General features: G+C 53.7%; 8 protein-coding genes across 8 annotated transcripts; 4 read left to right on the top strand and 4 right to left on the bottom strand.

Moving 5' to 3' along the window:
* Window positions 1–448: 448 nt before the first annotated feature.
* Window positions 449–2,177, bottom strand: C8A04DRAFT_36227 (putative amidoligase enzyme-domain-containing protein; the record flags this gene model as incomplete). The annotated part of the gene is made up of 3 exons (XM_062783451.1): window positions 449–717; window positions 748–1,734; window positions 1,826–2,177. The coding sequence occupies 3 exons, from the start codon at window positions 2,175–2,177 to the stop codon at window positions 449–451; spliced, it is 1,608 nt and encodes a 535-aa protein (XP_062638232.1).
* Window positions 2,178–3,257: 1,080 nt separating this feature from the next.
* C8A04DRAFT_27358 (uncharacterized protein) lies at window positions 3,258–4,169 on the top strand (the record flags this gene model as incomplete). Its single annotated transcript, XM_062780268.1, has 1 exon — window positions 3,258–4,169. The coding sequence occupies one exon, from the start codon at window positions 3,258–3,260 to the stop codon at window positions 4,167–4,169; it is 912 nt and encodes a 303-aa protein (XP_062638231.1).
* Window positions 4,170–4,503: 334 nt separating this feature from the next.
* On the bottom strand, window positions 4,504–5,414 carry C8A04DRAFT_11083 (cellulose-growth-specific protein; the record flags this gene model as incomplete). Its single annotated transcript, XM_062776827.1, has 3 exons — window positions 4,504–4,575; window positions 4,633–5,203; window positions 5,314–5,414. 3 exons carry the CDS (start codon window positions 5,412–5,414, stop codon window positions 4,504–4,506), a joined length of 744 nt encoding a protein of 247 aa, XP_062638230.1.
* A 4,109-nt stretch (window positions 5,415–9,523) lies between these two features.
* On the top strand, window positions 9,524–11,340 carry C8A04DRAFT_11067 (uncharacterized protein; the record flags this gene model as incomplete). Its single annotated transcript, XM_062776823.1, has 4 exons — window positions 9,524–9,791; window positions 9,895–9,946; window positions 10,006–10,217; window positions 10,289–11,340. 4 exons carry the CDS (start codon window positions 9,524–9,526, stop codon window positions 11,338–11,340), a joined length of 1,584 nt encoding a protein of 527 aa, XP_062638229.1.
* Window positions 11,341–11,995: 655 nt separating this feature from the next.
* Window positions 11,996–12,703, bottom strand: C8A04DRAFT_27355 (uncharacterized protein; the record flags this gene model as incomplete). Its single annotated transcript, XM_062780267.1, has 2 exons — window positions 11,996–12,220; window positions 12,329–12,703. 2 exons carry the CDS (start codon window positions 12,701–12,703, stop codon window positions 11,996–11,998), a joined length of 600 nt encoding a protein of 199 aa, XP_062638228.1.
* A 3,577-nt stretch (window positions 12,704–16,280) lies between these two features.
* On the bottom strand, window positions 16,281–17,630 carry C8A04DRAFT_11132 (uncharacterized protein; the record flags this gene model as incomplete). The annotated part of the gene is made up of 6 exons (XM_062776847.1): window positions 16,281–16,521; window positions 16,585–16,661; window positions 16,720–17,025; window positions 17,085–17,152; window positions 17,218–17,254; window positions 17,337–17,630. Coding segments are annotated over 6 exons (1,023 nt in total), but the record flags the coding sequence as incomplete, so codon positions are not given.
* Window positions 17,631–21,071: 3,441 nt separating this feature from the next.
* C8A04DRAFT_36223 (kinase-like domain-containing protein) lies at window positions 21,072–22,553 on the top strand (the record flags this gene model as incomplete). Its single annotated transcript, XM_062783450.1, has 5 exons — window positions 21,072–21,256; window positions 21,338–21,666; window positions 21,733–22,072; window positions 22,169–22,296; window positions 22,378–22,553. The coding sequence occupies 5 exons, from the start codon at window positions 21,072–21,074 to the stop codon at window positions 22,551–22,553; spliced, it is 1,158 nt and encodes a 385-aa protein (XP_062638226.1).
* A 1,294-nt stretch (window positions 22,554–23,847) lies between these two features.
* Window positions 23,848–25,173, top strand: C8A04DRAFT_27352 (glycoside hydrolase superfamily; the record flags this gene model as incomplete). Its single annotated transcript, XM_062780266.1, has 3 exons — window positions 23,848–24,210; window positions 24,279–25,020; window positions 25,112–25,173. 3 exons carry the CDS (start codon window positions 23,848–23,850, stop codon window positions 25,171–25,173), a joined length of 1,167 nt encoding a protein of 388 aa, XP_062638225.1.
* Window positions 25,174–25,969: the final 796 nt, after the last annotated feature.

Here is a 25,969-nt window from a genome sequence, read left to right as displayed (position 1 = left end):
GCGAAAATAGTCACAGGAATCCACCTCGCAGAGTCGCATAGTGTACAGCCGACCAACTTACTGTGTAAGGTAGGTAGTTTACATCGGCCCCGGGTCCCCGTATCACTTTTTAGTTTCTAGTTGCAAGGTACGGTAGTGTGAGAGGCTTGAATTTGCGAACGATTTCGTGCTAATTCAAGGAGACCTGATTCCAGCTCAGGTCCAATCCATCAAGTGCGACGCGGCGACGCCCATGCCCCATAAGAAACCCTCGCAGTCTGTCTAGTGTAACACCGTCGTCTTTACCCAATATACCAAGCACCTTGCCAACTCGTCGAACCGGACAACCGCTGTGATTGGCATTTACCCCATCTCGGAGATCAATAGGCACGCCACGAGGGCCCTTACATCATGTGGCAGACCCAGACTATCAGTAGCACCCGCGCGAACAAGTACAAGTGATCTACCCTTAATAGGGGCCTCCTCCATAGCCCGGGGGATAGCCCTGTGGGGGATAACCCGGCGGATAACCCTGCGGTGGATAACCCTGCGGCGGGTACGGTTGCTCAACGTATCCCTCATGACGTGCGCTAGGGAGCCGCGGGCGATGGGTGAGTGGGCGGGGATAGTCATCTGGTGACTCGTCACGCCGGCGTGATGGACGGGACGCTGAAGCGCGATTCATGTACCCCGGGTAGTCATCCGGCGACTCGTCACGCCGGCGTGATGGACGGGGCGCTGCGGAGGTGTTGGTGCGCGCCAACGGACGGACGCGCTCGTCGGGGGAATCGCGGCCGCTGTCCGTTTGGCGGTTGCGACGGCTGCCAGCAAGGGGGCGGCGTGGAGACGGAGAGCGCCGACCGGAAGCAGGTGGACGGGTAGAGGATCGCGCCGGTGGGCGGGAAGCTGAAGCGGATGAGGGTGGGCGCCCGCCGGATGCGCGCGGAGCGGGGAGCCCAGGTCGGGAGGAGCGCTGATCGGGCGGGTCGTCTCCACGCCGCAGAGCGCGCTCGCGACTGTTGATTTGTTTCTCGGTGTAGAACTTTTCATCTTCATACGAATCGAGGCACCACTTGAGCCAGGCGACAAAACGGTAGCCGTGGCAAGTGTCAGGGAGTTTCTTGATGCAACCGGCGAGCTCGCGGATCAACTCATCACCGTAAGGGACATCCCGCCGGCTCGCAGCCCCGGCAAAGTCGTAGCGCAAGGCGCTGACATGAAACGTAACGGCTAGGAGCACGCGTTGGATCACAGTGTATGCAGAGGCCGCGCCAGCCTGGCGACGCAGCTCGACGGTACCCAACCGCTCAAAGGGGGCAAAGCTGGTCGAAATGTACCGGGTTTCGTTCGCGCCGCCCTTCATGAGGTAGATGAAGTTCTCCAGCCCACCCCGGCCTTGGATGGATGTCGACAACTTGGAGAAAATAGGTCCCCATCCATCATACTGGACATTTCGGTATTCATCCGTGGCGTAGACGGTCCAGTTGGCATTCGCGTAGCGGTTCTGGCGACGCTCCGGCGGGATCAGGTCGCACAGAGCATCCTCCCAGAAGTAGGCGCCCTTCGCCATCTTCACGAGCTGGTCCGAGGTGTACTTGTTGCTCTTCTTAGGGCCTGGCGACACGTGGACGTGGCAGGCGCAGCACTCGTTGGTCCAAAAGTCGAACTGCTTGCCGACGGCCGCGAAGACCGTCTCGATCTCTTCCTGCCATTCGGTCGCAACCGACAGGGGCGGCGAGATGATCTCGATACCCCCTATTCTACATATCAGCGTGTACTTTGTGGAGGGGAAGGTCACGTTGTCGCGTCACTGGGGGCGGTTAGATAGGGGCTGCGCGGAACATACACCATTTCCTGGGGTCGGGAGGGGCCTCGAGCTGGTACTCCTTCAGACTGGCATCCGCCTCGCAATGCCAGCCATTGCCCGAACCCAGGGCTGTGTCGATGATAGACTGGATGGCGTTCCCGACGTGCTTGCGTTGGAAGGCCTTTCCCTCGACGTTTCCGGTGCCGTTCTTCAGATCGAAGTCGTAATATCTCCAGTGCTCCGGCAGCGAGTTGTAGTTGCTCCGCTGCTTTGCCCGGATCCTATCCTCCACGGACGGGAGGACCTTGACGTAGATCTCGATCTCTACACCGAAGAGCGGCTTCGGGCCAGCCGGAGCAGCTCTTGCGGTGTTTGAGGATGAGGGCGGCATCGGATAAGTAGGAAGGGAATACTGGATGAATATCGAAACTTTGGGGTCTCTGTACTGATAGTGGGCGCTGAATATCTTGAGATCAACGTAGGTTAATCATCCTTTATAAGAGCACGCAACGGGTCATTTTGAACTTCTTTTGACCTCAACAAGACTTTAGATTCGGATTTACGTCCCCCTGATGACCGGCTACCTAGCTACCAAGCCGTGTCAAACCGCTCGGGGGCCTAGTACTGTGTCGCATAGATGGCTGCAGCAGTTTGGTACAGCGTCGCGGCCATATACTTGGTCACGGCCGTTCAACTTCGGCCGGGTTGACTTGGGAAAGTTCAAAATGATCGTTCCGATCATGGCAACGGGGCCATCACCGGGGTTCTGTATTACAAGTCCGATGCAGCGTCGTGGCATTATGGCATATCCGGAGCGGCATTAATGCGAAGTTGGCGGAAGCCTTCTTTGCGATGTCGATGTGCGCGGCGAACCGATTTCAAAAAACTCGGACTCAATAGCAGGCCGAGTGTTTCTAGCCACGTTAGAGATCGAATTACCAAGCATAAACGATCGTGGCCATAATTCGTCGATATCGATGCTCGTCGCTCGAAACATACCCCTCGTCTGAACTCTTGGCGCCGTGTGATGCCTAGCATTAATTATTTGTACTGCCTTGGAGGCATCCAGAAGCACACCAAAACCATTCGGACTTATCGCGACAGCGGCCGTGTTTCACGGCCGCGTTCTGGGGGCTACGCCGTAACAAAATGTCCGAGGCATCAACACAACTGCGGGAGATCCGCTCACCATGCTCGGGCTCCATCTCGCATTCAGGCTTCCAAGAAAATCGATGCCCAAGGTGCTTTTTTGTGCGGATTGGCTCTGATTATAATATGGGTTGGCTGCTCGCCAGTCGCGACCAAATTCAACCTCAAATCATAAGCCCTTTGTCGTTTAACATTGCGAGATTGCCTCGAATCTTGTCTTTTATTGCAGTTGTTTCCCTTTTCAATTATCGAGACGTACAAAGACAACAACCCGTCTTTCTCACATTACCCAACAAAAGATAAACTGACATTCCTAATCAACATGGCCGACGCCAATAGAACCGCCCGCCCGTCCAAGGCCGCAACCGCCTCTTCCACTCCCAAGACGGCAACCACCTCTGCTACGTCTAAGACGGCGACCACATCTGCTACGTCTAAAACGGCAACCACATCTGCTACGTCTAAGACGGCGACCAACTCTTCCACGCCCAAGGCGACAACTAACTCTTCCACGCCCAAAGTGACAACCAACTCTTCGACATCGAAGGCGACAACCAACTCTTCCACGGCCAAGACGACTACCGCCCCTTCCACCTTCGGCTCATCCGCTACTTCTAAGTCTCAGTCTCAGTCCCAGTCCCAGCAGTCCCAGCAGTCCCAGCAGTCCCAGCGGTCCCAGCAGTCCCAGCAGTCCCAGCCCCAAGCCCAATCCCAACAACCGGAACTATCCCCAGAGGAAATGCAGAAATTCAACCAACAACAGTCCGTGAAAGACGCGTGGATGCAAGAGAACTGGCTGCGCTGGTCTGCCGTCGCCCACGTCGACCGCACCTACGTGGTAGTCCTCGACAAGTCCCCGGCCCCGGTGGCCGCCGAAGTGAAGCGGTTCTTCGACAGCCCGGACCACAAGCCCAACAAGACGGCTTCGGTGCCGCGCGTGGCTGGGCTGGACGAGGATATCGACGACAGCAAGGACTTGGGCAATGTGATGGTTGGGCTGGTCCCTGCGCCGGTGTATACGGCGGCGAAGGACAAGTTTGTGATGCGTAGCATTACGGTTAAGATCAGCAGTGGTGGTGGCGTTGGGGCCGACGGGACTGGGGAGAGGACGGCGTATGTGCCCGTGGGTATCAAGCAGGCTCAGGCGAGCCAGGGGGCTCCTGCTGCTGCCACTCCTGCGACAGGTGGGAAGCAGCCCAGTGGAAATGCGGGTAATGGGAAGGACAGGGCTTAGGTAGAGAGAGAGAGGAGAGAGGGAGAGAGAGAGAGCTTATAAAAGAAGTTCCCGAGAGGATCTAGGTGTATGATACTACAATGCTTGTTTGCCAAGGACGATCTGCGAAAGCAAGGAGCTGTGTAGGGTTTCCGTTGACTTTATGTGGATTCAAAATGCTAAGTACGGTACGCTTGCTTTATCCCATCCTTAACACCGCTTCATGCCAGTTGGGGGTTGGATCAGAAAGAATCAATGTAGTGTAGCATATGCCACTATCCCAAGAACCCTGAGGGCCTGGGCCGAGAAGACACTACCGTAGATTTCAGTTGCCGGTAATACCAATACGCTCCATTTAAGCGCCGGTCCAGACCGGGGGGCCCGGGACGGTGTACGTTTGGGGGATGGAGTGGTCGTTGATGGGGACCTAGGTAAGGAATTAGCATAGATCTTTCTCTCTCTTAGGTAGGTTTTTGGTGCTCACCCTGATGTTGGAGTCGCTGTCGCTGCAGTAGCCGGGGATAGAGGCCTTGTGGGAGGAGTCGGGCTGGGCGGTGCCGGAGCCGGTGATCTGGATCTGGGCGCACTCGGCGTAGAATTGGGGGGTGTTGGCCTGGTGCAGGGCGATGAGCTCGTGGCGGATCAGGTAGTTGCCAGGGGCGAGGCCGGCAGGGATCTTGCTGTCCCACTGCTTGTTGCCGCCGACGAGCTTGGCAATGTCCCAGCCAGAAGGCGTCTCGGTGTCGAGGAAGACGCTGGTGCCGTCGCCGTGGAAGCCAGCCTCGTCGATCTTGAACCAGCCCGCGCCGGAGCCGTCGCAGCCGCTGAACTCGCCCGCGCACTTGTACATCCACACAATGATGGGACCCTGAGAGTGAGTCCATTGACCCCAGATGGCCGAGACGGTATCGCCAGGGGCAGCCGGGGCGAACTTGGTTGCGGAGGTGCCACCGTTGCACTTCACCTTGGCGGCACTGCAGCTCATCGTGGGGTTGTAGTCAGGCCATTGCCACTGGATGACGTCCGGGGAGTTGCTGGGAGAGAATCCCTGGTATCTGGAACTCGTGTGTTAGTCTGGAAATGATAAACACAACAACGTATCGATCATCGGATAATCATGATCGGCGTCATGGATGATGCAGCCGGTAGCGAAAACACCACTCACCCAGGGTAGTTGGTGCCAGCAACGATGTAGCTGGTCACAGCACCGTGGGCCGCAGCACCTCCTGCAAGAAGGGCGACGGAGCCGAGGATCGTGGAAATCATGGCGGATGTTGTTGCGTGAAGAATGACGCTTAGCGGGATGCCCAGTGAAGCCGTGGAGGAACAACTGCGTCGTGGGCCGCGAGATTTATGTATTTCTGCCCGCTCCACGGAGAACTGGGCTGCCCCCCTCCATCCATGCTGTTATATTACGCTTTTGATGCCGGCCATTTATTCCTGCCCCGTTCCGAATCCATCATTGTCGACTCCCGCCCTGATCCCCCCATTCAAAATCTCATGTGTGTTAGGCTCGGCGCCGAGCCGGCGCATGCTTGGCGTCTTCCCCAGCTTTTCCAGTACCATGCGTTTCGCGGGACGATTTGCCGGGTAATCTCAAGCCACGGTGGGATCACGGCGCTTTTAGCCCCGGGCTTGTTTATTTCGCCCTTTGGGACTGGCCAACAGGGAGGATGAGGTGTTGGCATTAATCTAATCGAATGCGGCCCATGCAGCGCGGCTTGTTGTTGAGCCACTCGAGCTTCCGCAATAGGCATGCGACCGGGAGGAGGTGCCGAAGGCGGCATCGCCATATTGACTGCCCCGTGGGGTGTTTCTGGGGCGCTTGACCATGACGTCGCGTGCCACACGGGAGCGCGCCTTGCTTCTGATTTCTCATAAGATGCCAGCTCATGTGGACCGCGACGCCCCGGAGTCGCATGGCGAGTTGGATGGGAGGTAGTCTTGAAATCACGCGGGCCGATTCCGGGCGCGACAAGAGCCTTCCCCCTCTGTATTGGGTAGATGATTGTGAGATTGCGAGAATTGCATCGTCTTTTGTTCTTGGCGGGTGGACAGCGAACCCGGAAGAGGAGACGCCTTGCCGCCGGACCATCAAAGGCCGATACGACTGCTTGGCTCTTTCATCTTCAGGGGGCTGGCGGGCGTTACGGATCACTTTGGGATCATGTTATTCGACCCGATTCGATTGCGACGTGCACAAGGTGCGAGATGATCGCTTCAAATCGGTCGTTGTTGTTACCCAGTTGCCTAGAGAAAGAGAGCCAACCCGGGATCGCCGCTTCTGGAATCCATGCTCTGGCCCGCCAAGCAGTCAGGTCTTCCGGAAACCGGGCAAAAGTATGATGGCGTGCATTTTCATTTTTGATAGTCCAGATGGTTCTCTTTCACGAGCAATGGCTAGTTCTATTGATAGAAAGGTCGGTGTCAGCATAACCTGCAAATGTCCGTCGATAATGCTGCTGATATCAAGACTTTCCGACCGTTCTCAACCTCGAAACTATTCGACAGTGTGAGAAAAGTCTAGATCATCAGTAGTGATTGCTCAAGAGATAAATTTTGAGTAGTTGCCGCGGATATAAGAATTTCTCGTTGAACTGTTGATGCAAGTAGGATACGGTGTGGCAGACCCACTAGGCAAGCCGACATGACCCCGAGAGGTTGAAGGGGGTCCCATTTCCGCGAAGCAATCAGGGAGGAAGGCGCATTCTAGTTTGTTGAGGTGCTCCAGGTGGGACCTTAAACTGAGATAGGGCATCTAACCCGACCTTGTCGAACTTGAACAAACGGTTATGGATTAGGGTTGCTCTTTCCCTTTCCTTCAAAGAAAAGGGCCTAGATACTACAAGCCGTGGGAACCACTTCCCACAGTTGTAACAGTTCTTGCTAGTATTTGGTAGAATTGCTCTTTTCGCTATCATTTCAGAGAAAAAGGGGAAAATTTGGAGCCGAGTCTACTAGATAGGGGGGTGAGATAGGGTTCTAATGATTGGGGATTTTAGGCCCAAGTACGGAATGGATATGGTGATGGGAGTTCATTTTGGGGGTGGGGGCGAGCACTGGTTTGTTTCGGAATGGGATCATATCTAAGACTGTTGCTCAGTTGAATGACCTCCGACTTAACATACCTACATACTACCTAGGTACATGTACATGTATGTACCCAGCATGTGACACTGGATGCCATTGTGCCGCGTTGGGTAACTCCTGTTGAGCCTCGTTATGGGAGGAGATCGCCCAAAAGGTCACGGAAAACAAACTACCCCCCCGCTCAACCATGTCATTAGTGTAGGATGAAAGGAGGAAGTGGGGATCGGGACCAAGAAAGACGGTACCAGTTGAAGTGTTCTTGTCATTCCTGGCTAGGTAGCAAGGACTGGACTGGTCTTAGTAGATTTCCAGGCGCCTGGGTTCAGCATTGTAACCTACGAACAGGGTTCTCCTGTTTGTTCCTTGATTCGTCGTGCCAACGTCAAGGAGCAGAAATTGTGTGCATGCGGAAGGAGGAGTGTTGGGACAGAACACGCAATCTACGCGGAGTAACAAGAGGTAAAGAGAACGGGCCGGCTGTAGCGTGTGGTATGGGTTGTACTCAAGTTTGGCCGCTAAGGGGTGGATTGACAAATCACACATTTTTTGGGCTAATATCACTCGCCCGATTGGGACGGGTCAGGTCCCCAACCCGACACAGAATTTATTTTACTGAAATGGGGACACGTTCAAGATGAAACCGCACTCCCGGCTACTCCGTACGTCCCACCTAGCATGGCGCAACATGATACGAACGATCAGAATTCCGAGATGCTTGAATTATGTATTTATCTCAGTAAAATGCTTTGAACGAACTACCAAAACTGGCCGTCACGATTTATTTCGTCCAACCCGGAAACCATAGCAGAGAAGTTTATCTCCCTCTTCCTCTTGGTCGTTACGACAACACACAGACCCGCCCCTCACACACTACCGTTTGTTCTTTTACACTTTTATTCGAACTCCAATCTCCACCGACCCCATCCGCACCTAGCTGCTGCTGCTGATTCCTTCGTGGCAAACGCGCCTTCAGACTTTAGCTCTCGTTGCAGTCGGCGTCGGCGTCGAAATTCAAGTTGAAAACACACGGTGGAATTCTTGAAGCGTCGAGGGCACTCCCAGATTTGGTACAGAATGGAGATTTGTTACTTGCTCTTCCGGGGTTGACCCAAATGGCTATGGATATGGATGAACAAGTCCGTCATAAGGCTCTTGATGCAATACTATCCTCCACCTCTTGGTCATGATGTGACATGTCAGTGACCTTGACTTTGAACAGTCGGACGACATGTGCTTCGATATCTGTGATGAGTAGGAGGTAGTGTTGAATTTTAGAGTAGGTTTGAAGTTGAGGAGAGCAATGGTCTCTTGTAATTATGGAATTAACTTTGTCTTGGGGCTTGCCACTTGTGCCTTGTGGAATCCCATCCAGTGTGGGGGTCCAAAGTCAGTGTTGGTTGGGCCTGGGACAAAATCTCAAGGGTTTGGGTTGCAAAGTTGTCGCATTGTGTTGCCTTTGGCGGAGAGTCGTCAGATATTTCTTCTTTACCGATAACCGAAAAATTAGAAGAGAACCTTTCCCTCTGGCCGAACTCGGCTCGCGAGCACTAGCTCATGGGACGAGTTACTTTGTAGATCAGAAAATCGGAAACACCTCGCGTTTAACATCACAACGAGACGCCGAGGTGTTCAGCCAATCAGCAACCTTACCGGAAGCACGGGCCCACCTTTTTGCCGAAACAAGCCTTGGCGCCATGACGTTCTCTGGAGCTGTTTCTGCAGACTTTGTGACAACTCCACCATTGCCACTTCAGGGCAAGGAACACCCGCGGGATCTAGCACGTGTATTGGCTAACACCGAATGAGTTGGGATCTAGATCCCTGGTACATTTAAAGAGGCACAAAAACTTGCCGCGATAACAATCCGCGATCGTGCTTCGCGACTTGCTCGTGGTTAACAACATAACCTGAGTCGGCTGCCAAGAGCCAAACTTCGAGCGACTCAGAGACTGCATGATCGCGATGGCCGCGAGCACGCCGCCGTCGAAATGGATATAAACGCAGCGTGGGCCAGGGCTAATTTACAGGTTCTTTGTAGTTTGGCTGCTGTTGAAGCTGGGCGCTGCGTGTGGGTATCGAACAATTAGCACGCACCACCGTTTTGACTCGTATTCTCACCGTCCAATTTGATTACTTTATAACATACATCATAATACATTTAGACCTTCCTCTTGTGTCACTTCGGACCTCATTACTACTTTATCGCCACTGGTCTCGACGGAAACATTCAGCGTCTGTGGGGCATCTGCGAGTCACACAATACTAGTTGATTGAGCACTCCCATCATGGAGAAAGCTACCAAGCTCCCCAATGGGGAGACTCGTCAAGAGTATAAGCTAGTCAGCTTCGCGGAAGGCGACCCGGAGAACCCCAAGAATTGGTCCAAGGCCCGAAAATGGTACATCACCATGGTCGTGGCCGTCACTTGCTTCGTGGTGGCGTTCGCATCTAGCGTCATTACTGCCGACGTGCCGGGGGTCTCTGAATCATTCAACGTTAGTCATGAAGCTGCATTAGTTCCAATCAGTGTGTTTGTGGTCGGGTTCGGCGTTGGTAAGCTTTTCTAATTCTTTTCTTTCCCCCTTTTAGGTTTCGCAGTGTGTTTGTTTACTTACCCCTGAATGATAACCCCGAACTAACTCGGCCCCACCTCTAGGCCCAATGATTTTTGCTCCTCTTTCTGAGGTCTATGGGAGACGCATCATCTAGTAAGTTTCAATTTATTGGCAGATATCAGGTCAACTTCCACTAACTATCTACTCGCTAGTGGTTCCACCCTACTCGTCGCCGTCGTCTTCATCATCCCCTGCGCTGTCGCCCAAAATATTGGCACCCTCATCGTATGCAGAGCGATCGATGGTATCGCTTTCTCAGCTCCCATGACACTTGTCGGCGGTACGCTGGCGGACCTGTGGCGTAACGAGGAGCGTGGTGTCCCCATGGCCGCCTTTTCTGCTGCCCCTTTTATCGGCCCCGCTAGTAAGCCCCCCCTTTTCCTTTGTCGGCTCAATGTCGTCTTTGTCGTCCTGACTCGTAAAACCCATTATCAGTTGGTCCTCTCATCGGTGGTTTCCTCTCCGACGCCGCCGGCTGGCGTTGGCTGTACTGGATCCAACTCATCTTCGCCTTCATCGTCTGGGTGCTCATCACTTTCACCGTGCCCGAGACATACGCGCCCACCATCCTCGCGCGGCGCGGCGCCCAGCTCCGCAAGCAAACCAACGACCCCTGCCACGTCAGCGAAGCCGAGCTCGATCCGCGACCCTTCTCCCAGCGCCTCGGCGTGTTCCTCGTCCGCCCATTCCAGCTCCTCTTCCGCGAGCTGATCGTGCTCCTCATCAGCCTTTACATGTCGGTGTTGTATGGCCTGCTGTACATGTTTTTCGTCGCGTATCCCATCATCTTCGAGGTCCGTAAGGGTTATTCCTCAGGTACCACCGGTCTCATGTTCATCCCCGTTGCGGTGGGCGTCATCTGCTCCGCAATGTGCGCCCCGTTCGTCAATCGCCACTACCTCACGCTCGTCGTGCGCCACGGCGGCCGACCCCCCGCGGAGACCCGACTCATTCCAATGATGGCGAGCTGTTGGTTTATTCCGATCGGCCTATTCATTTTTGCCTGGACATCTTATCCGCGGATTACGTGGGTAGGGCCTTGCCTTGCCGGCTTCCCCGTCGGGTTCGGTTTTATCTTCCTATACAATGCCGCCAACAACTACCTCGTCGATTCATACCAGCACCAAGCAGCCTCCGCGCTCGCAGCTAAGACCTTCCTTCGCTCATTTTGGGGTGCTGGTGTGGTTCTTTTCACCGAGCAAATGTACGACCGCATGGGCGACCAGTGGGCGTCGTCATTCCTGGCATTTTTGAGTTTAGCATGCTGTGCTATTCCCTTTTTGTTTTGGCGATATGGCGCTACGATTAGAAAGCGAAGCAAGTATGCGTTCGGCGGAGATGAAGAGGAGGAAAAGCAGCAAGGGAACGTCACGTCGGACTCCGACGTGGAGAAGGCGAATCACGCCCCGGTCGTGGATCCCGCCCAGCCGTTGCACGATGATTTGGAGGACTTGGAAAGGGCGAGAAGCTATGTGGCAAATCCATGACGGGTTGGACGGCGATTAAACGCTCAGGACGGCTCATAAGCACCTACTTGATATCAGAAAGGGGAATATGCTTCTGATAAGCGGGGTATGGTGCTGTTGGAAGAACCGCGGGCAAGAGATTATCCGGGACATTAGATATAGACTCAGGGTACGGAATGACAAATTAAGGAGTAAAAGTAGATTGGCGTACCCGCCAATTGCCTGGAGCCCAATACCGGTGACGACACCGTGTGACACAGTCACACAGCCTCTAGGGAGGGTAGCAACAACCGCCTACCATCGCCTAAGTACCTACCAAAACGGCACCATTTCCTGTTTTAAACCCTCCTAGTTAGATGGTGATGGGGAATACTGACGTCTGCCCAGTAATTATGATTAATTATTGGGGGCTAAACGGTGCGAAAAATGTCTGGAGGATGAGGAAAGTTCAGTTGAAACCTGCTTTTGTTTCTTATCATCTACACTCTTTTAAAATTTCACCCCTTAAACCCTGTTAAGTCATTTTCCCACGCCCTGTGCAAGCAAGACTCCGCTTAAACAACAACCACCACGTCTTGAAAGAAGAAAAAAAAAACAAGATTAAAACATTGACTGAACCATAGGGTATCTGCATCCCACAAATCACTTCTTCTCAGCCTGCCGATGGTGGCCTTTTCTAGCACCGGCGCCACACAAGATCCCACTCCTCGGTGTTGGTCTTGAAGGAGGCAGTGCCGTCACCCACCAAGGCGCTACGGAAGTTGATGTTAAGAATGCCCGTGAAGCCGTCGCTGCCAGTGCACGACGACCACACCTTGTCGGTACCGGCGGAGCCCGCCAGCGAAACGAGTTGATCGACAGTGCCATCGCCCGAGTTCGAAAAGCTCGTCTGGATCGTATCCTGTAGCGGAAAGAAAACATCGTTAGTCGTCTGTCCAGTCCGGAACACCGTGTATGATGAAATGATCACTCGGTAAGACTAGAGATAAGAGTAGAATGGGAATCTCACTGTGTTTGCAGCATTTTCGCTGAAGTACACGGTCGTGTAATGATTCAGCGTCGTCCCTGGTGCCAGCACAGCGTGCCCACGGACCCGGGTCGTCTGCAGAGCCACCTGCCAGCCGGGGCTGGCACCCTTCGCTTCGAGATGCACTTGGCAGTTAGCGGTCTGGGTCGTAGCCCCCGGGAGGTTGGTGTTGAAGGCAGAGAAGGACAGGGTCGCGTCGTTGAAGCCTCCGGTGAGCTTGGGATCACTGGTGCACCCGGTGCCTGAGTAGGTGATGCTGGTGATGCTCGGCACTGCGGGGGCTGCGACATCCGCCGTGTCGGCAGTGACGCCCGCTGCGGCCGCCGCGAGGAAGACAAGGTTGGTGAGGAGGCCCATGATTGTGATTTTGGGGGCTGTGGATAAGGAGCTGGGATAAAAGTACACGGATGAGTGTGTGGTGGGGGTGGTGTTGCTGGTCTGACTTTTTCTGGGGAATCAAGGCGAAGTTGCTGCTGCGTTGTTGCGCCTGCTGAGCAATCCGATGGAGATAATGGGTGTTGGATAAGATCGTGAGAATATCGGTGTTTTATTCTAGAGAGGACTTGAGAAGTATGGTCTCAGAGGGGATAAAACCCGCTTCTTTATATCCCGAAAACGCAACAGGCGGTACAGACTCGATTGCAGCTCAATCTCAGCAGACTAGCTTGCGCGGATGTGCTCGAAATGATACATTGCAGCATCCCACCTTGCAGTCGTCTCCCTTCTCACCTCTTCGTAGGCGGAATGTTGTGTCAACTGTCCGTCTCGTTGCCACTTATCCCGGGCGCCACCCTCTGGCGAATCCTCGGTCAGGTTGGAGGAAATGCCTGGGTGCGGAGGTTTTCCCAATTTATCCAGATTGCAGGCCGTGAATCCGGGTGCCAGGATTGGCAAGGTCCAAAGTCTAAATTGGGCCCAAAAATAGGTTCCATTTACTGTTGGTGCATTTTGTGCCAAGCCGACCTGGGGATTGGATCGAATCTTTCGGTTCGGGGCGAAGGGTCGAGAACACGGAACGTGAACCGGGTGAGAGGCACTGTGAACCTGGGAATCTGGCCGCATCTAATTTCGCTTTATATTGCTAGGGAAAACATCGCCCGCAACATCGCCGTCCCACCACACGATGCGTCCCTTCTCTGGTTAAACCATACTTCTGTCCCGGGGTTCCATGGCGTCACCGCGCCACCCTCAATCTGTTCTTTTCGCCGACCTCAACCTGCGACCCCTGAAATCCGGATTCAGGACTCAACAGCAGCCGTTTGCTTCATCGTTGATCTCACGGGGAACGCCCTTTTTGGATTACTTACCTTACGTAGGTTCCTGCACATGCCCTAAAATATAAAAAGCTGGCCGGACCTCATTTCCGCCTATTTATTAATTACTTGGATGCGACCTCATGTTATCGGCCGGTGTGGCCCCTAGTCAACATACAGGTCCCGAGAGAGTAGTTCCAGGGTCTCGCTCCCCAGATCTGTCAAGCAGCGAGATTCCTTGGCATTTTCTAAGCTTAAACCTCCCGTCCACGGACGAACAACAGGTTTTTCCAGTTCCCCGGATTTCTGCCTGTGGGCGTTTAGCCCCTGGGTACAACGTAGAATTGCATGCAACAGCTTGACAGCAATTCCTATTTATGGCATATCTGCAATCTTTTCTCAAGAAGATGAAACCTTTCAGCGGCGGAACGTGGTGAAGAGCTGGGATCTGAAAGGTGTCTTTTTCGCACCGGTCTGTATTCAGTTCATACCACCTCGGTGGTCTAGCCCGGGACAGAATCGCAGCGATGATTTCCGATTTCCCGACGCCACGGCGGTTGTTCGGTGGTTTTCTAACGTCGGGGGTTACTGATGGCTCGCATTGCAAACTCGCAGCGGCACTTGCCGACGGACCTAGGGTTCCCTCCAACAATATCTCGCGGTATTTTGGGGCAGAGTACCAACGACAGTATCGATTGGCGAAAACCGGAAGTATGGCCTTCTTGTAGGAGCACTGGTTGTAGAGCCCTTGGTTATTCCATCGTAAGAGTCTGCTTGTCGGTCCTGGACACGGTCTCGTGGTTTTTTGTTTGTGTTTGAAGCCACCTCATCCTAAACACAAAGACAGCCCACAGCACAAGCAAGATACCGCTTCCGGTCAGACTTGCCCCCCAATTCCCTACGACATCTCTTGGAAAGCTAGCTAGGAATAACTCCAGCGGTGGGGGCAATCTAAATGGCACGATACGCGCAGCACGCTAAGGGGCTTGGTGGGTCGAATCATAATGTGAGACTGGAGCATGCTCTTTACAGAGTACCTAATCACACCACATTGGGCTGAGAAGTACCTGGGTACTCCGTAGCCTCGGATGTGGTGCGACCCCAGGGGCTTCTTAAAATAATGAAGCGTAGGGAGCCAAAATTGTCAGCGACGGAACCATGGCATGGGGTTCTCCCAGAGTGAGATATAAGAGTTACCCAACTCCGTCGGTCACCGTGTTTCTGCGTTGGATTCAGGGGGAGGCTGGACTATCAGGGTTAGGGTTTCATTCCCCTCTTAGCCTTTCTCGACCCCTGGGGATCTTCGAACTGGCACTCTAACTCCTTTTCGGGATGTTCGAAGTTGAGTATATTCGACGAGTTAAAATACATTATCAAGAATGGTATCATACGTGCGTGTCCATTTACCGTGACTTATGAGATGCCCGAGCTGCCTCCCGATCCAAATCCAGCGCTGATAGGTAATTTCCAACAAAAATGCGCCATGCGTAGCGGTAAAGACCGTGACTCGAAGAACCCTTTTTGTAGCTTAGGCATCACATCCCATGCTCCAAGACGTGAATATGCAAGCTTATAAAACCCAGGAACCCAGTTTTGTTTTGTTTTGCCGTAGACAGATACCCTCACAGCCCCCCAGGCGAAGCGGTTGGTGACACCGTTGGCGACGAGGGCCCCTTCCCAGATTCCGCCTTTGAAACGGACCCCGATCCCGACCCGGGACTCCGTTTTTCCCACTCCTCTCCACCAACAAACCGCGGCATGTGCACCGCCAACGGCAAATGGGCTCGTGGCGGCGCCCGCAACGGATATGCACCACCCCCAAGCGGCGTGCCCAGAAACCTCTCGCCATCGGGTAATACGTGGTTATCGTCACGAGGACGGTTACCCTGCTCCCTACGCCTGCCTCTTTCTTGCTCCTCTTCTTTTTGTTCTTCCCTTTCGTGTCCCCTCCCACCGTGGCGTCTTGCCATGTTATGCTGATCCTTTTCAAGATCGAGATGATCGGGGTCGCCGATTGCGCTGCTGGCACAACTACAACTGCAGCTGCCTGGCCCTCCTGCTGCTCCCCCGCAGCCGCCGCAACTGCTGCAGTATCCGCACCCGCTTCCACTGCCGTACCCACTGCCGCTACCTGCATATGCTGGGTTCTCGTTCCCGTGGCTCCCGTTCCCATGGTGGCGATGCCCGTCCCTGTGTCCGTGGTCGCCGTGGTTGGTTGTGTGAGTGGCCGCTGTCGTCGTGTTGTTCGCCCGGTGCGCTTCAAGATCTAAATCTCGATCGAGATCGTAATCTGGACCGTCCAGTCCATCGGCACCTCCATTGGTAAAGTTGTGGTAGTATCGCGACTTCTCGAGTGCGTCATGATCATGACGATAAGGGGATGTTGAGTGGATGGAGCGCCCGGGGGTTGTTGGAGAGGAGTGGGAGGATGGTTCCGTCAGGTTGGGGAAAGTGGAAGCGTTTGTGTTGAGATTGGGGAGTGCGTATGCGCGAGATGGGGGAGATCCGGTGGACTGGGAGTTCGAGCGACGTTTGCTAGATGTCTGGCTTGTGTGTTGAGGTTCGGAACCCGTTCTGTCGGCGAGTGTCGTCATCCCACGGAGGAATTGGTAATGCTGGTGTGGTTGGGTGATGGTGGTGGCCATAGGAGGCTCGGCACGGGTGGCGTCTTGGTCGTTATTTACCGGGGTGATCCAATCGAGAGTAGGAGGGTCGCGAGTGTCGCTAGTTGGGGACAACAGCCTGGGAAAGACGCGCTGTATGAGGGGTTTGAGTGTCATGATACAAGCGCAGCAGATGGCTGCGTTGACCTCGATGTTGGTCCAGTACACAACAATGGTATTGGTGTAAGGACTATCAAGGGACTTGTCCTTGGTTGATTGGACGAGACTGCCGAGACGGACGGCTGAGATGATACAGACACTGTAGAAGAGAAGCTCGGGAGTCAGCATTTACCGACCTAGGACAAGAGACCGGCAGCCTTACAAAAAGCCGAGAGTGAAAACGCCTACAATGGCGAACTTCTGTCTCCGAGGGAGATGGAGGGAGTACAGAACAGGCATCTCGTGTTGTGTTAGTAGGAAATATTCCAGTCATTCAAGGGGACGGACCGGTACGTACAGGAAGTGCCATGATGACTAGATCGCTGCCGATGTGTAGTCCAGCATTCGCCCACCATAGGTTTGCGGGTTGGCAGAACACTGGGCCTTTGAAGAACAGTGACCAATCCCAAAATGACTCTAGAGGGACACAAGCCGTGCAAACAGTTGCGACGAGCCATATGCCGATGGCGGTGACGATGACGAGTACAATTTGGATGGTACGCCTGATCCAATTGTAGGTGAAAATGACCCGGAAAAGGAGGAGAATTGATATCCTGCTAAGGCTGAGGCTGAGGTTGTAGAAAAAGATGCCGTACCAAACCGCCTAGAATGCCCATTAGTTGTACTGACAGTATGTCAAGACACCAAGCAGCGGGAACTCACCTTTTGGAACGCAGCGAGAGATGTTGGGTCCAATTCCCACGCATGCTTGCCCGCGCCGTGAACCACCTCTACAAAAGCCTGTGGGTTAGTCCCGGAAGTAAGTAGGACACGTGCTGCTTGGATGGTGACATACGTTCCAGCGCGCTCGCTGCCACGCCAGCCGCACATAACTATTAAAGGGAAGTGATTAATTAGTTCGAAATGGTTCCAAGAACCAACCGCCACGAGAATGACAAAAACCGAGTTCCATACCAGAGCAGGCAAGATGCACCAGTCTGCAGCCCCCAGCCTGACCTGGCTGACCCATCTCCGCGTGTAAAACCTGAGCCCTACAAAGAAACATGCAATGAGGAATGTGATGACAGCACATGCAACAATATCTGGCTGCAGCGACCGTCCGGGATTTGGTGGGATATCCCATACTGTGGCGTTTGGTGCTGGGAATGTCACGATATTATCGCCGCCCGAGGTCGCATTCTGGTTCAGGGCCCCATTGCCGCCCGCGTCCGGGCTCGTCCATGTTGTGCTGCTCCCGCCTGGCGCCATTTTTTGATGTTGATGCTACCGGTGGTGACTGAGGCGCGCCCTTGTCTAAGCTCTCTCCAACTTCCCTTAAGGGGGAAGCCGAGGCTCCGGTTCGGTCCGCGATCAGAATTTCCGAGTAGTTCTGAGCGATGTTGGTGCCTCATCAAGGGTGCCAGAGGTATGTGTTGTCGTGGTGTTGTTAGAGAGTATCAATGTACAAAAAAGGGAGCAAAGAGAAACAGAGAAAGGGAATAAAGAGAATAATTCAAGATCGAAATCAAGACTCCCGGCACATAAACCCAGGGCGGCAGTAGGCCAAGGCGCCGGGAAGATATACCGGCTATTCCCCGCAGTTTCCAGCGTTACAGAAGGTCCAAATATCCCCAATAGCGGGCTTGCTAAGCCGTTGATCGACATGGACGAGCCCCCCCCCCGCGCAATACGTGTGTTTTGTTGCGACCCGCCTTTGGAGCTACACTAAGCTGGGAGGCTGGCTCGAGCGACCAGGGTTAACGATATTCATCAAAAGGTGATTTGTTTCCTTGAACCGAATAAGGACTCAACGTTTTGGGGAGACATCAGGCGTTGCTGCGGGGACTTTTGGAGACTGACAAACTTGACGAGTCTCGGTCCATGCCGAAATGTCATGTGCGGCGGCGGCACATTCGGTGCGTGCCGGCAGGACCGGTCAGCCAGTCCTTGGGTCTTTCCGCATCCATTCTTACCATGCCATAAACCATTTCCCCTGGCGTCCAGCCCCGCAAACGCCTCTCCTTGTCAGCAATTTCCCAGGCCATGATGCCACCGAAGTTGACAACCACGTCCACCAGCTGACAGAGCCCAAGCCCCCGCCATTATGCTGCGTCATCTTCTCGTTTGGTTTGCAGGGTTCGAAGGATGAGGGATCAATGGAGGCCAACGGACAACATGAAAGTGCAAAACAACGTTGTATGGGCGGCGGCCACCAAGCCCAGATCGGCATTGTTGAGTAACAGCACATGTTGCATGCCATATTCGAGATGGCTGGTTCTGTTATAATTAATTAACAAAATCTGGGGTTCATGCCCATTGCTGAAGCTACCTGACTTGGCTCGAGATCACACAATCGACTGACAGACTGCGATGACCTTGTTCGTATTTCCAGGGATTTGAGGCTTCAAATTTATGGCGAGACTGTCCATTTGTGTTTCGAGTCTGGAGCCATTCCCTCATTCCCTCCCAGGAATTTTTGCGGATTTTTCGTCGTTGATGAGGCGCGGTTCGCCGGTGGCTCCAAGCCGTACCGTCAAAACCGTGCATGCAACCCGAAAAAAAAAAAAAACGTGTTTCTCCGCGCCGGGAACCGAGCACGGGCGTTATGAACCATGGGTTTTAAGACGAACCTCGCTTAATTAGGAAGGCACGCGCAGTACGCTAAACTGCAATGGACTTCCGGCTCCTTTTCAGCCGCCCGTTTCGTTCTCGGTTTGGAAGATAGGCTCCAAGCTTCGCTTGATTCTGCCGATTCGGATTCTGCCGGACGTCGGAACTCGGCAGTCTTGTAGATTGATTGACTGCATGGATGAAGTCAATGCGGCAGCACTCACCGGCAGTCAAAGCAAACTTCTGATTCTTGAATTACGATTTCTCGTCTGGAATAGGCTCGATCTCGCGGTCGCTTTCATACGCGAAAAAGATTCCTTGGCTTAAAATTGGGCGGTCAATAAAAATTGACTTCGCTTCCAGTTTGTTGCATCCACTTGCAGGGGGATGCGACGCGCCGTCTCTTCTCACCGGCCCCAAGCGTCATGCCCCCAGGCCTGGGCGGTGCAGCCCCACCCAGGAGACACACCCGCCGTCCTCGGTCGGGCTTGTTCATCGAGGACCTCCAAGAGTCCAAAGGAAAGGGGGCTTAGCCAGGGCTTTAAACCACGAAGCCGGGGATAACACGGCACGCAAGACGAAAGCAGGGGGGACTGTCCTAAAGTTTGCTTATGTCTTAGATTCCCGACTTTTTGTTGATTAGCGAGGTCTTGGAATACAACAGGGGGGAACTATTGTTCAGGTAAGAAGAACGAGAATCCAGCGGCAAGCTCCGACTACGGTGGACTTTTCGAGGCAAGATTGGGGGGAAAGGTGAAGGACGGCCGCTCAGATGCGCAGGCATTTCAAGACGGAGGGAAAGACTCCTGGGCCCAAGAGACCAAGACTCCAAAAGTCTCAACGCCGTTGTCCTCAGGTATCTGTATAACAATAACGTCGTCTAGGAACCTCACAGACCAAAAGCCCTGGTAGTGATGGTAACCCCGAGTATGTGTGGTAATTATGAACGCACCGCGCTTGGCCGTAGCCCAGCCTGCATCCTGTCACAACAGCCTCGTCAGTGACACTCAGAATCAGCGTTCTGGGGTGTTACGCCATATGGTTCACTCCCTGTCTCCCCTGTGGGATTTACTACGGTAGGTATCAAAATGTTATTTATGCACGATGTATACCTAACCCAGGACGTAAGCACAGGTTTCATAGTTATAATCTCGATCGCGAAGGATAGAGTGGGGGCCGGTACGTCGCCAGATGTGACATGTGCCCACGCAACCACGGCAGTTGGTGGCCCACAGCCAGCCGTGAAGTGGGTATCATGTTGTATTTCTTGGCTGGCAAACCGCCGCATGTGGTCTTGAAGGCACTCTTATTGAAGTGGCGTTGCATCGTGAGTGATGTTTCAATGCTGGGACAAAGGGAGATGAGGCCTTTCTAAAGAAACTTGATTTGAAACTTTGTTGCCGGTACTAAGGCCATTACCCCTTTCGAAGAGCGATATGAAACCGTACAGATGATGCAGATGATGCAGGTAACAGCCTGTGCTTTTGACGACCCTGATGTTGTGATGACCAAATTTTGAAAAGGACTGGCCAAAGGAATATCAAAGACAAAACACCAGGCCGAGAGTGAAGGACTGGACTCCTGGACCCAAAAGCTTAGGAAGTCCATCCGGCCCCATCTTGCGTCTCGTTTAATCGTACCTTAATTTTGTTCTACGTAATTAGATCCATGGGAAGTCAGATATGGCCTTCCGATGTATTACTATCCTAATTACCTTACTCTTCAACTACCTACCCGGGTAATTACTGATTATAAAAGTGGAGTTGGACGGAATAGAGAAGTCAATACAATTAGTCGCATAGTATATTGGCGATTAAAGATGGGAGAGAGAGTAGATAAACTTTCTTGTGTACTTCAAGTCTACCTTAACTCTACTACCTTTATCATTTTTCGATCTCTTGATTTACTTCGTACGGTTCTTCCTTTGCAATCCACTATATTTGGTTGGCTTACATGCAGCCACGTGATTCCCGTTGTTGGCTCGCCATATTTTGTGGCTGGGGTACTGGTGGGTGCCTTGTGATCCGAAAGCAATCTTCCCTGACATTGTCGATACATAGAAAACAGGCTATATGGCTAGGATCAGCGAGCTCACCCACCATGGACGATCTCGGACAATTCGTGGATTCGAATCTTCTCTACACCCAGGAGAGAATGACTCGTTACCGCCCACCAGGCTTTCATCCCGTCAAACTTGGCGACACATTCAAATTTGGCCGGTACAAAGTGTACCACAAGCTGGGCTATGGAGGCTTCTCAACAGTTTGGCTCGCAATCGGCCAATCGTATGTATCTGCTGGCAAGCTCTTCATGGTGTCGAAGAAACGGTTCGCAGCTCGTACTGACATTGCGTCGCTTCCTCACAGACTCAAACGATGGGTTTCTTTAAAAATTGCGACAGCCTCAAGCAGCGAGTCCCCCCAGGAGCTGACTATCGTTAGGGGGTTGAAGGAGGCCCGTGTAGGGCACGTCGTCAAGTTACTCGACTCCTTCGTTCACCAGGGACCCAACGAGACACATGCATGTTCCGTCTTCGAGCTCCTCGGGCCTACGGTTGACGTTGTGGTCAGTAACTACCGGGACGGAGCAGAGCCAGGCGAAGAAGACCACCTCGAACCCGCAACTATCCTGAGAATCACGGGGCAGCTCTTACGAGCCCTTTCAGCTATGCACGGGGCGGGTTATGCGCACGGAGGTTCGTTTTCCTTTCGCTTTTTTCCCACATTAAAAACAGTAATCATACTGAGAGTGATTTCAATAGATATCAGTGGAGCAAACTTGGTTTTCACTGCTCACAACCTCCAGGAGTTGTCGGCCGAAGAGATGTTTGAGGTCATAGGTGCCCCTTTTACTGAGCAACTTGCTCGCCACGATCAGGGACCAGTCCACCCTTCAATGCCTGAGCAACTGGTCCAAAAGGCTGGCTGGGACATGTGGATTGATGAGGACGAGGAAGATGTCCGTCTCATTGATTTTGGCAAGGCGTTCTTTCATGGCGCCGAACCTCACCAGCTCGCCAAACCGCCGGGATTGGAGGTGCCTGAAAGAATCTTTACCGGGAGATTGACTACAGGGTCGACCTCTGGCGAGCAGGATGCTTGGTAAGACGACCCTGTTCAGATGAGCTACGGAAAAAGACGTGGAGATCGAGTGTCTAATATAACCGCACAGATATACACCCTATTATTCGGTTCTAGGCCCTTCCAGTCGCTTGGGGATGTAGATGCTGTGGTAGCGCAGATGATACATTTCGTGGAGGGCTTACCAACGGCGTGGCGACCTCAGTGGGAAGCCCGGAGACATAGCTCTGAACTGGCCTTTCCAGGTAAGTTCATTGCCCCCCCTCCGATCCTGGTTCCCCTTTCGATCCTCAATACATAGATTGGGCTCGCTTACCATGAAACAGATCCAGACGAGTGGGAAGGGCCGTCGGAACTAGAGGTAAAATTCAACACGCAAGTCAAGAACACGAGCTTACAGCGCCTTCTACCCATTATTCAGGGGCTCATGCGGTTCGACCCAGAGATGCGCCTCTCAGCGGAGCAGGTGTTGGGAATGTTGGATGGTTATGGCCGAGGTTAACCTTAAATATTGTGGGAGATGCCGCCATCAGGGTTAAAGTGGCCGAGGTTTTTTCGGCGAGTTTCCGCGACGGACGCCGTTGCCATTGGAATTTCAATCTGCAATGACTGCGTGTCCTGAGGATTGCTTCGCGGCCGGTCGAGGTTTTCTGTTCTGCATGATTATCAGGCCTAGAGCGCGGGTCATTCCGAGCATTCGCTATTATGAGGCCCAAATATCTAGTACTGTGCACATTCACTTATTTCCCGTCCCTATCACGCCTTAAAACCAGCACATGTCCCACAGACGGAAAACCTTTAGGTCTGGAAGAGCTTAACCTGTCTTGGCAGAGGAGGCACGGGGCGCCGAGACACGGAGACAGCCCAGATGCGACCCGCGGAACATGTACGTCCGTGAGCAAGTCAGCCGCTTCACGATGCTTTTGTCCACGGTTGCACGCCCAGCCCGGCTTTTGGGGAAGGGACCGCCCGCGCAAAATTGAGGAAGTCAACACCAGCTAATGCAGCAGACCAGAAGACCTACGGCCCGGAAACCCTCACAAAGATCTTGAGAGTCCAGCTGATCCCGCCTTGCTCAACCCCCCGACAGCCCCACGGCCCCGCCAGAAGCTCCGGCCTTGACTCTGCGACTTTTGTTCCTTCAAATGTTCGACGGCCCGGGAAAATCGAGCGTAGTACACTTCTGGCAATACCGGCTTGCGCGCCCCCGCGGTTTCTCAGCCAAGCTGGGAAATCTCGGCGGTCGCGACTCCACGCTGCGATCGCAGCAAGCTGCCATCTCATGCATGGAAGCCCTTTGCGATGTCGCTCTAGTCCGTTCTAGCCGCCGCCTCGCGCGCTCACAACCGTTCGGCGATGCAACCTTGGCCCACAATTACCTAAATGCAAACCCGGAAATGGGAATCCAGGGACGATTTAGTGCGGGAGGCGGGGGGCCCGTGGGGAAAGACGGGACTCGAGAGGGTTGCAGAAGCCCCTGAATAGCTACAGAGAAGCGCTGCGAACCGGGAATCCGGAGCCGCATGTGAGCGTGTCCGACGCGTTGCTCGGGAGCCCCTCAGTCCCTTCAAGGGATTGCCCCCATCGACCAAGACCCGTCCGCCCCGGGTTTGTCAGGCCGCCCACCCGCAAGACCACAGCTCCGAGACAGGGGACAGGATGGAGAACGCGGGAGCTCGACATGTATAAATGGCAAGAGGTCTCGGCGAAAAGCTTGACCGTCGATCTCTTCATTCCTCGGTCCCACCACAGCAACGCCTGAGCCTGTCCTTCGACCTCGAGTCAGCAGACCAGATATGAAGTCTTCATTCCTCGCCGGCCTTTTCGCCGTGGGCGCCGCTGCCCAGAGCCCTGCTTGGGGACAATGCGGTGGTAAGGACTGGAAGGGCGCGACGACCTGCGTGTCCGGCTACACCTGTACCTACTCGAACGACTGGTACAGCCAGTGCATTCCCGGCTCCGCGGGCCCCTCGACCACGCTGCGGACGACCACCACGGCCAAGCCCTCAACCACCACGTCGTCTGGCCCGACCGGCACCTCGACTCCCGGCAAGTTGAAGTGGGTTGGCATCAACCAGTCGAGCGCTGAGTTCGGACAAGGCACCTACCCCGGCATCTGGGGCAAGACCTTTACTTTCCCCTCGACTTCGTCGATTCAGGTATGTGCATAATGTGCTGAGAGCGGGATGATTAGTTGGTTTCGGTATGCTGACTGGTTCCCTCGTAGACTCTCATTGGCGATGGTTACAACACGTTCCGTGTGTGCTTCTCCATGGAGCGCCTCGTCCCCAACCAGTTGACTGGCTCGTTCGACGATGGGTACCTGCGCAACCTGACCCAGGTGATCGACTACATCACCAACGCGGGCGCCACCGCCGTCATCGACCCCCACAACTACGGCCGCTACTACGACAATATCATCACCGACACCAACGCCTTCAAGACCTTCTGGACCAACCTGGCGGGAAAGTTCGTGTCCAACTCGCGTGTCGTGTTCGACACCAACAACGAGTACAACACCATGGACCAGACTCTCGTGCTCAACCTCAACCAGGCCGCCATCAACGGCATCCGCGCGGCCGGCGCCACCCAGTACATCTTTGTCGAGGGCAACGCCTGGACCGGCGCCTGGAGCTGGAACACCACCAACACCAACATGGTCGCCCTCACCGACCCGCAGAACAAGATTGTCTACGAGATGCACCAATACCTCGACAGCGACAGCTCCGGCACCAGCGCGACCTGTGTCAGCGCTCAGATTGGTGTGCAGCGCGTTATTGGTGCTACCAACTGGCTGCGCGCCAACGGCAAGGTCGGTATCATTGGTGAGTTTGCTGGCGGTGCCAACTCGGTCTGCCAGCAGGCTGTCAAGGGGCTGCTTGACCATCTTAAGGAGAACAGCGATGTCTGGCAGGGCGCTATCTGGTGGGCTGGTGGTCCCTGGTGGGCGGATTACATCTACTCATTTGGTTAGTTCTTCCTGTTTTCCTTTTCTTTCTCTTTCCTTCCTTTGTTGTCCCTATGCTTTACCATGAACCCCGTTATTAACACCTATTTCAGAGCCTCCTTCGGGCACGGGTTACAGCTACTACAACTCGCTCCTCAAGCAGTATACCGTTTAAGAAACTGCAGCGCCGATAGAGCATGGGGTGGTCGGGCCCAACCGCGGTCTAACTTTATCAGAGTCAACGACAGTGTGTGGTTAACTCTTCGTTGTAAATATTTCTCGCATCACGCTAGCGGGCAACCGCTGGCGGTCATGCCAAGTACATACCTCTTCAAAATGGGAATGCGCCAAATTTTGGCTCAAGTCTGACTTTCGATAATCGTGTTGTGACCGGCAAAACCTGGATGCACAAGTACAAATCTCTTTCAGGACACCACCCAACTTTAGCAAAGGGGACGGCTTGAATTCCCACGCCCTTTGCTGTGTATACACTTTAGTGTACCCCTAAAGCTTTTCAAAATAGTAATTACGGTACCTATCAGGCCCTTACAGTACCGGGGGGACAGTTGACGTTGAGCTTAACCCTAACCCCAACACCATTAGTACTCGAACAAGATTTAGTTTAAGGTCACTTCGCCACCTAAGGTACCTTACATATCTATGTTTACTCGGTACATTCTCGGAGTGGGACTGGTTGTTGCCTCAATACCATGCGGGCTATCTACCGAATGAGAACAGAATCCTGTTTGCGACGAAAGATTGGATTATCCCGTATCCGGGCAACCACCTTACCCTCTGCGCGCACAAGTTCCCTACATTGGTACTTAGGTACTTACCTCTTAGGTACCTTAGGAACCAGACCTTCCCCTCGCATTCCGACAAGGATCAACTATTGTTCTTCTTTTCCATCACACAAACTCTTCCGCAAAACGTCACTCAACAACAACCACACCATCCATCATCATCGACAC

The sequence above is a fragment of the Dichotomopilus funicola genome (assembly GCF_033296635.1).
Source record: "Dichotomopilus funicola strain CBS 141.50 unplaced genomic scaffold C8A04scaffold_20, whole genome shotgun sequence".
Lineage (NCBI taxonomy): Eukaryota > Fungi > Ascomycota > Sordariomycetes > Sordariales > Chaetomiaceae > Dichotomopilus > Dichotomopilus funicola.
This window is presented reverse-complemented; position numbering and strand designations above follow the sequence as displayed.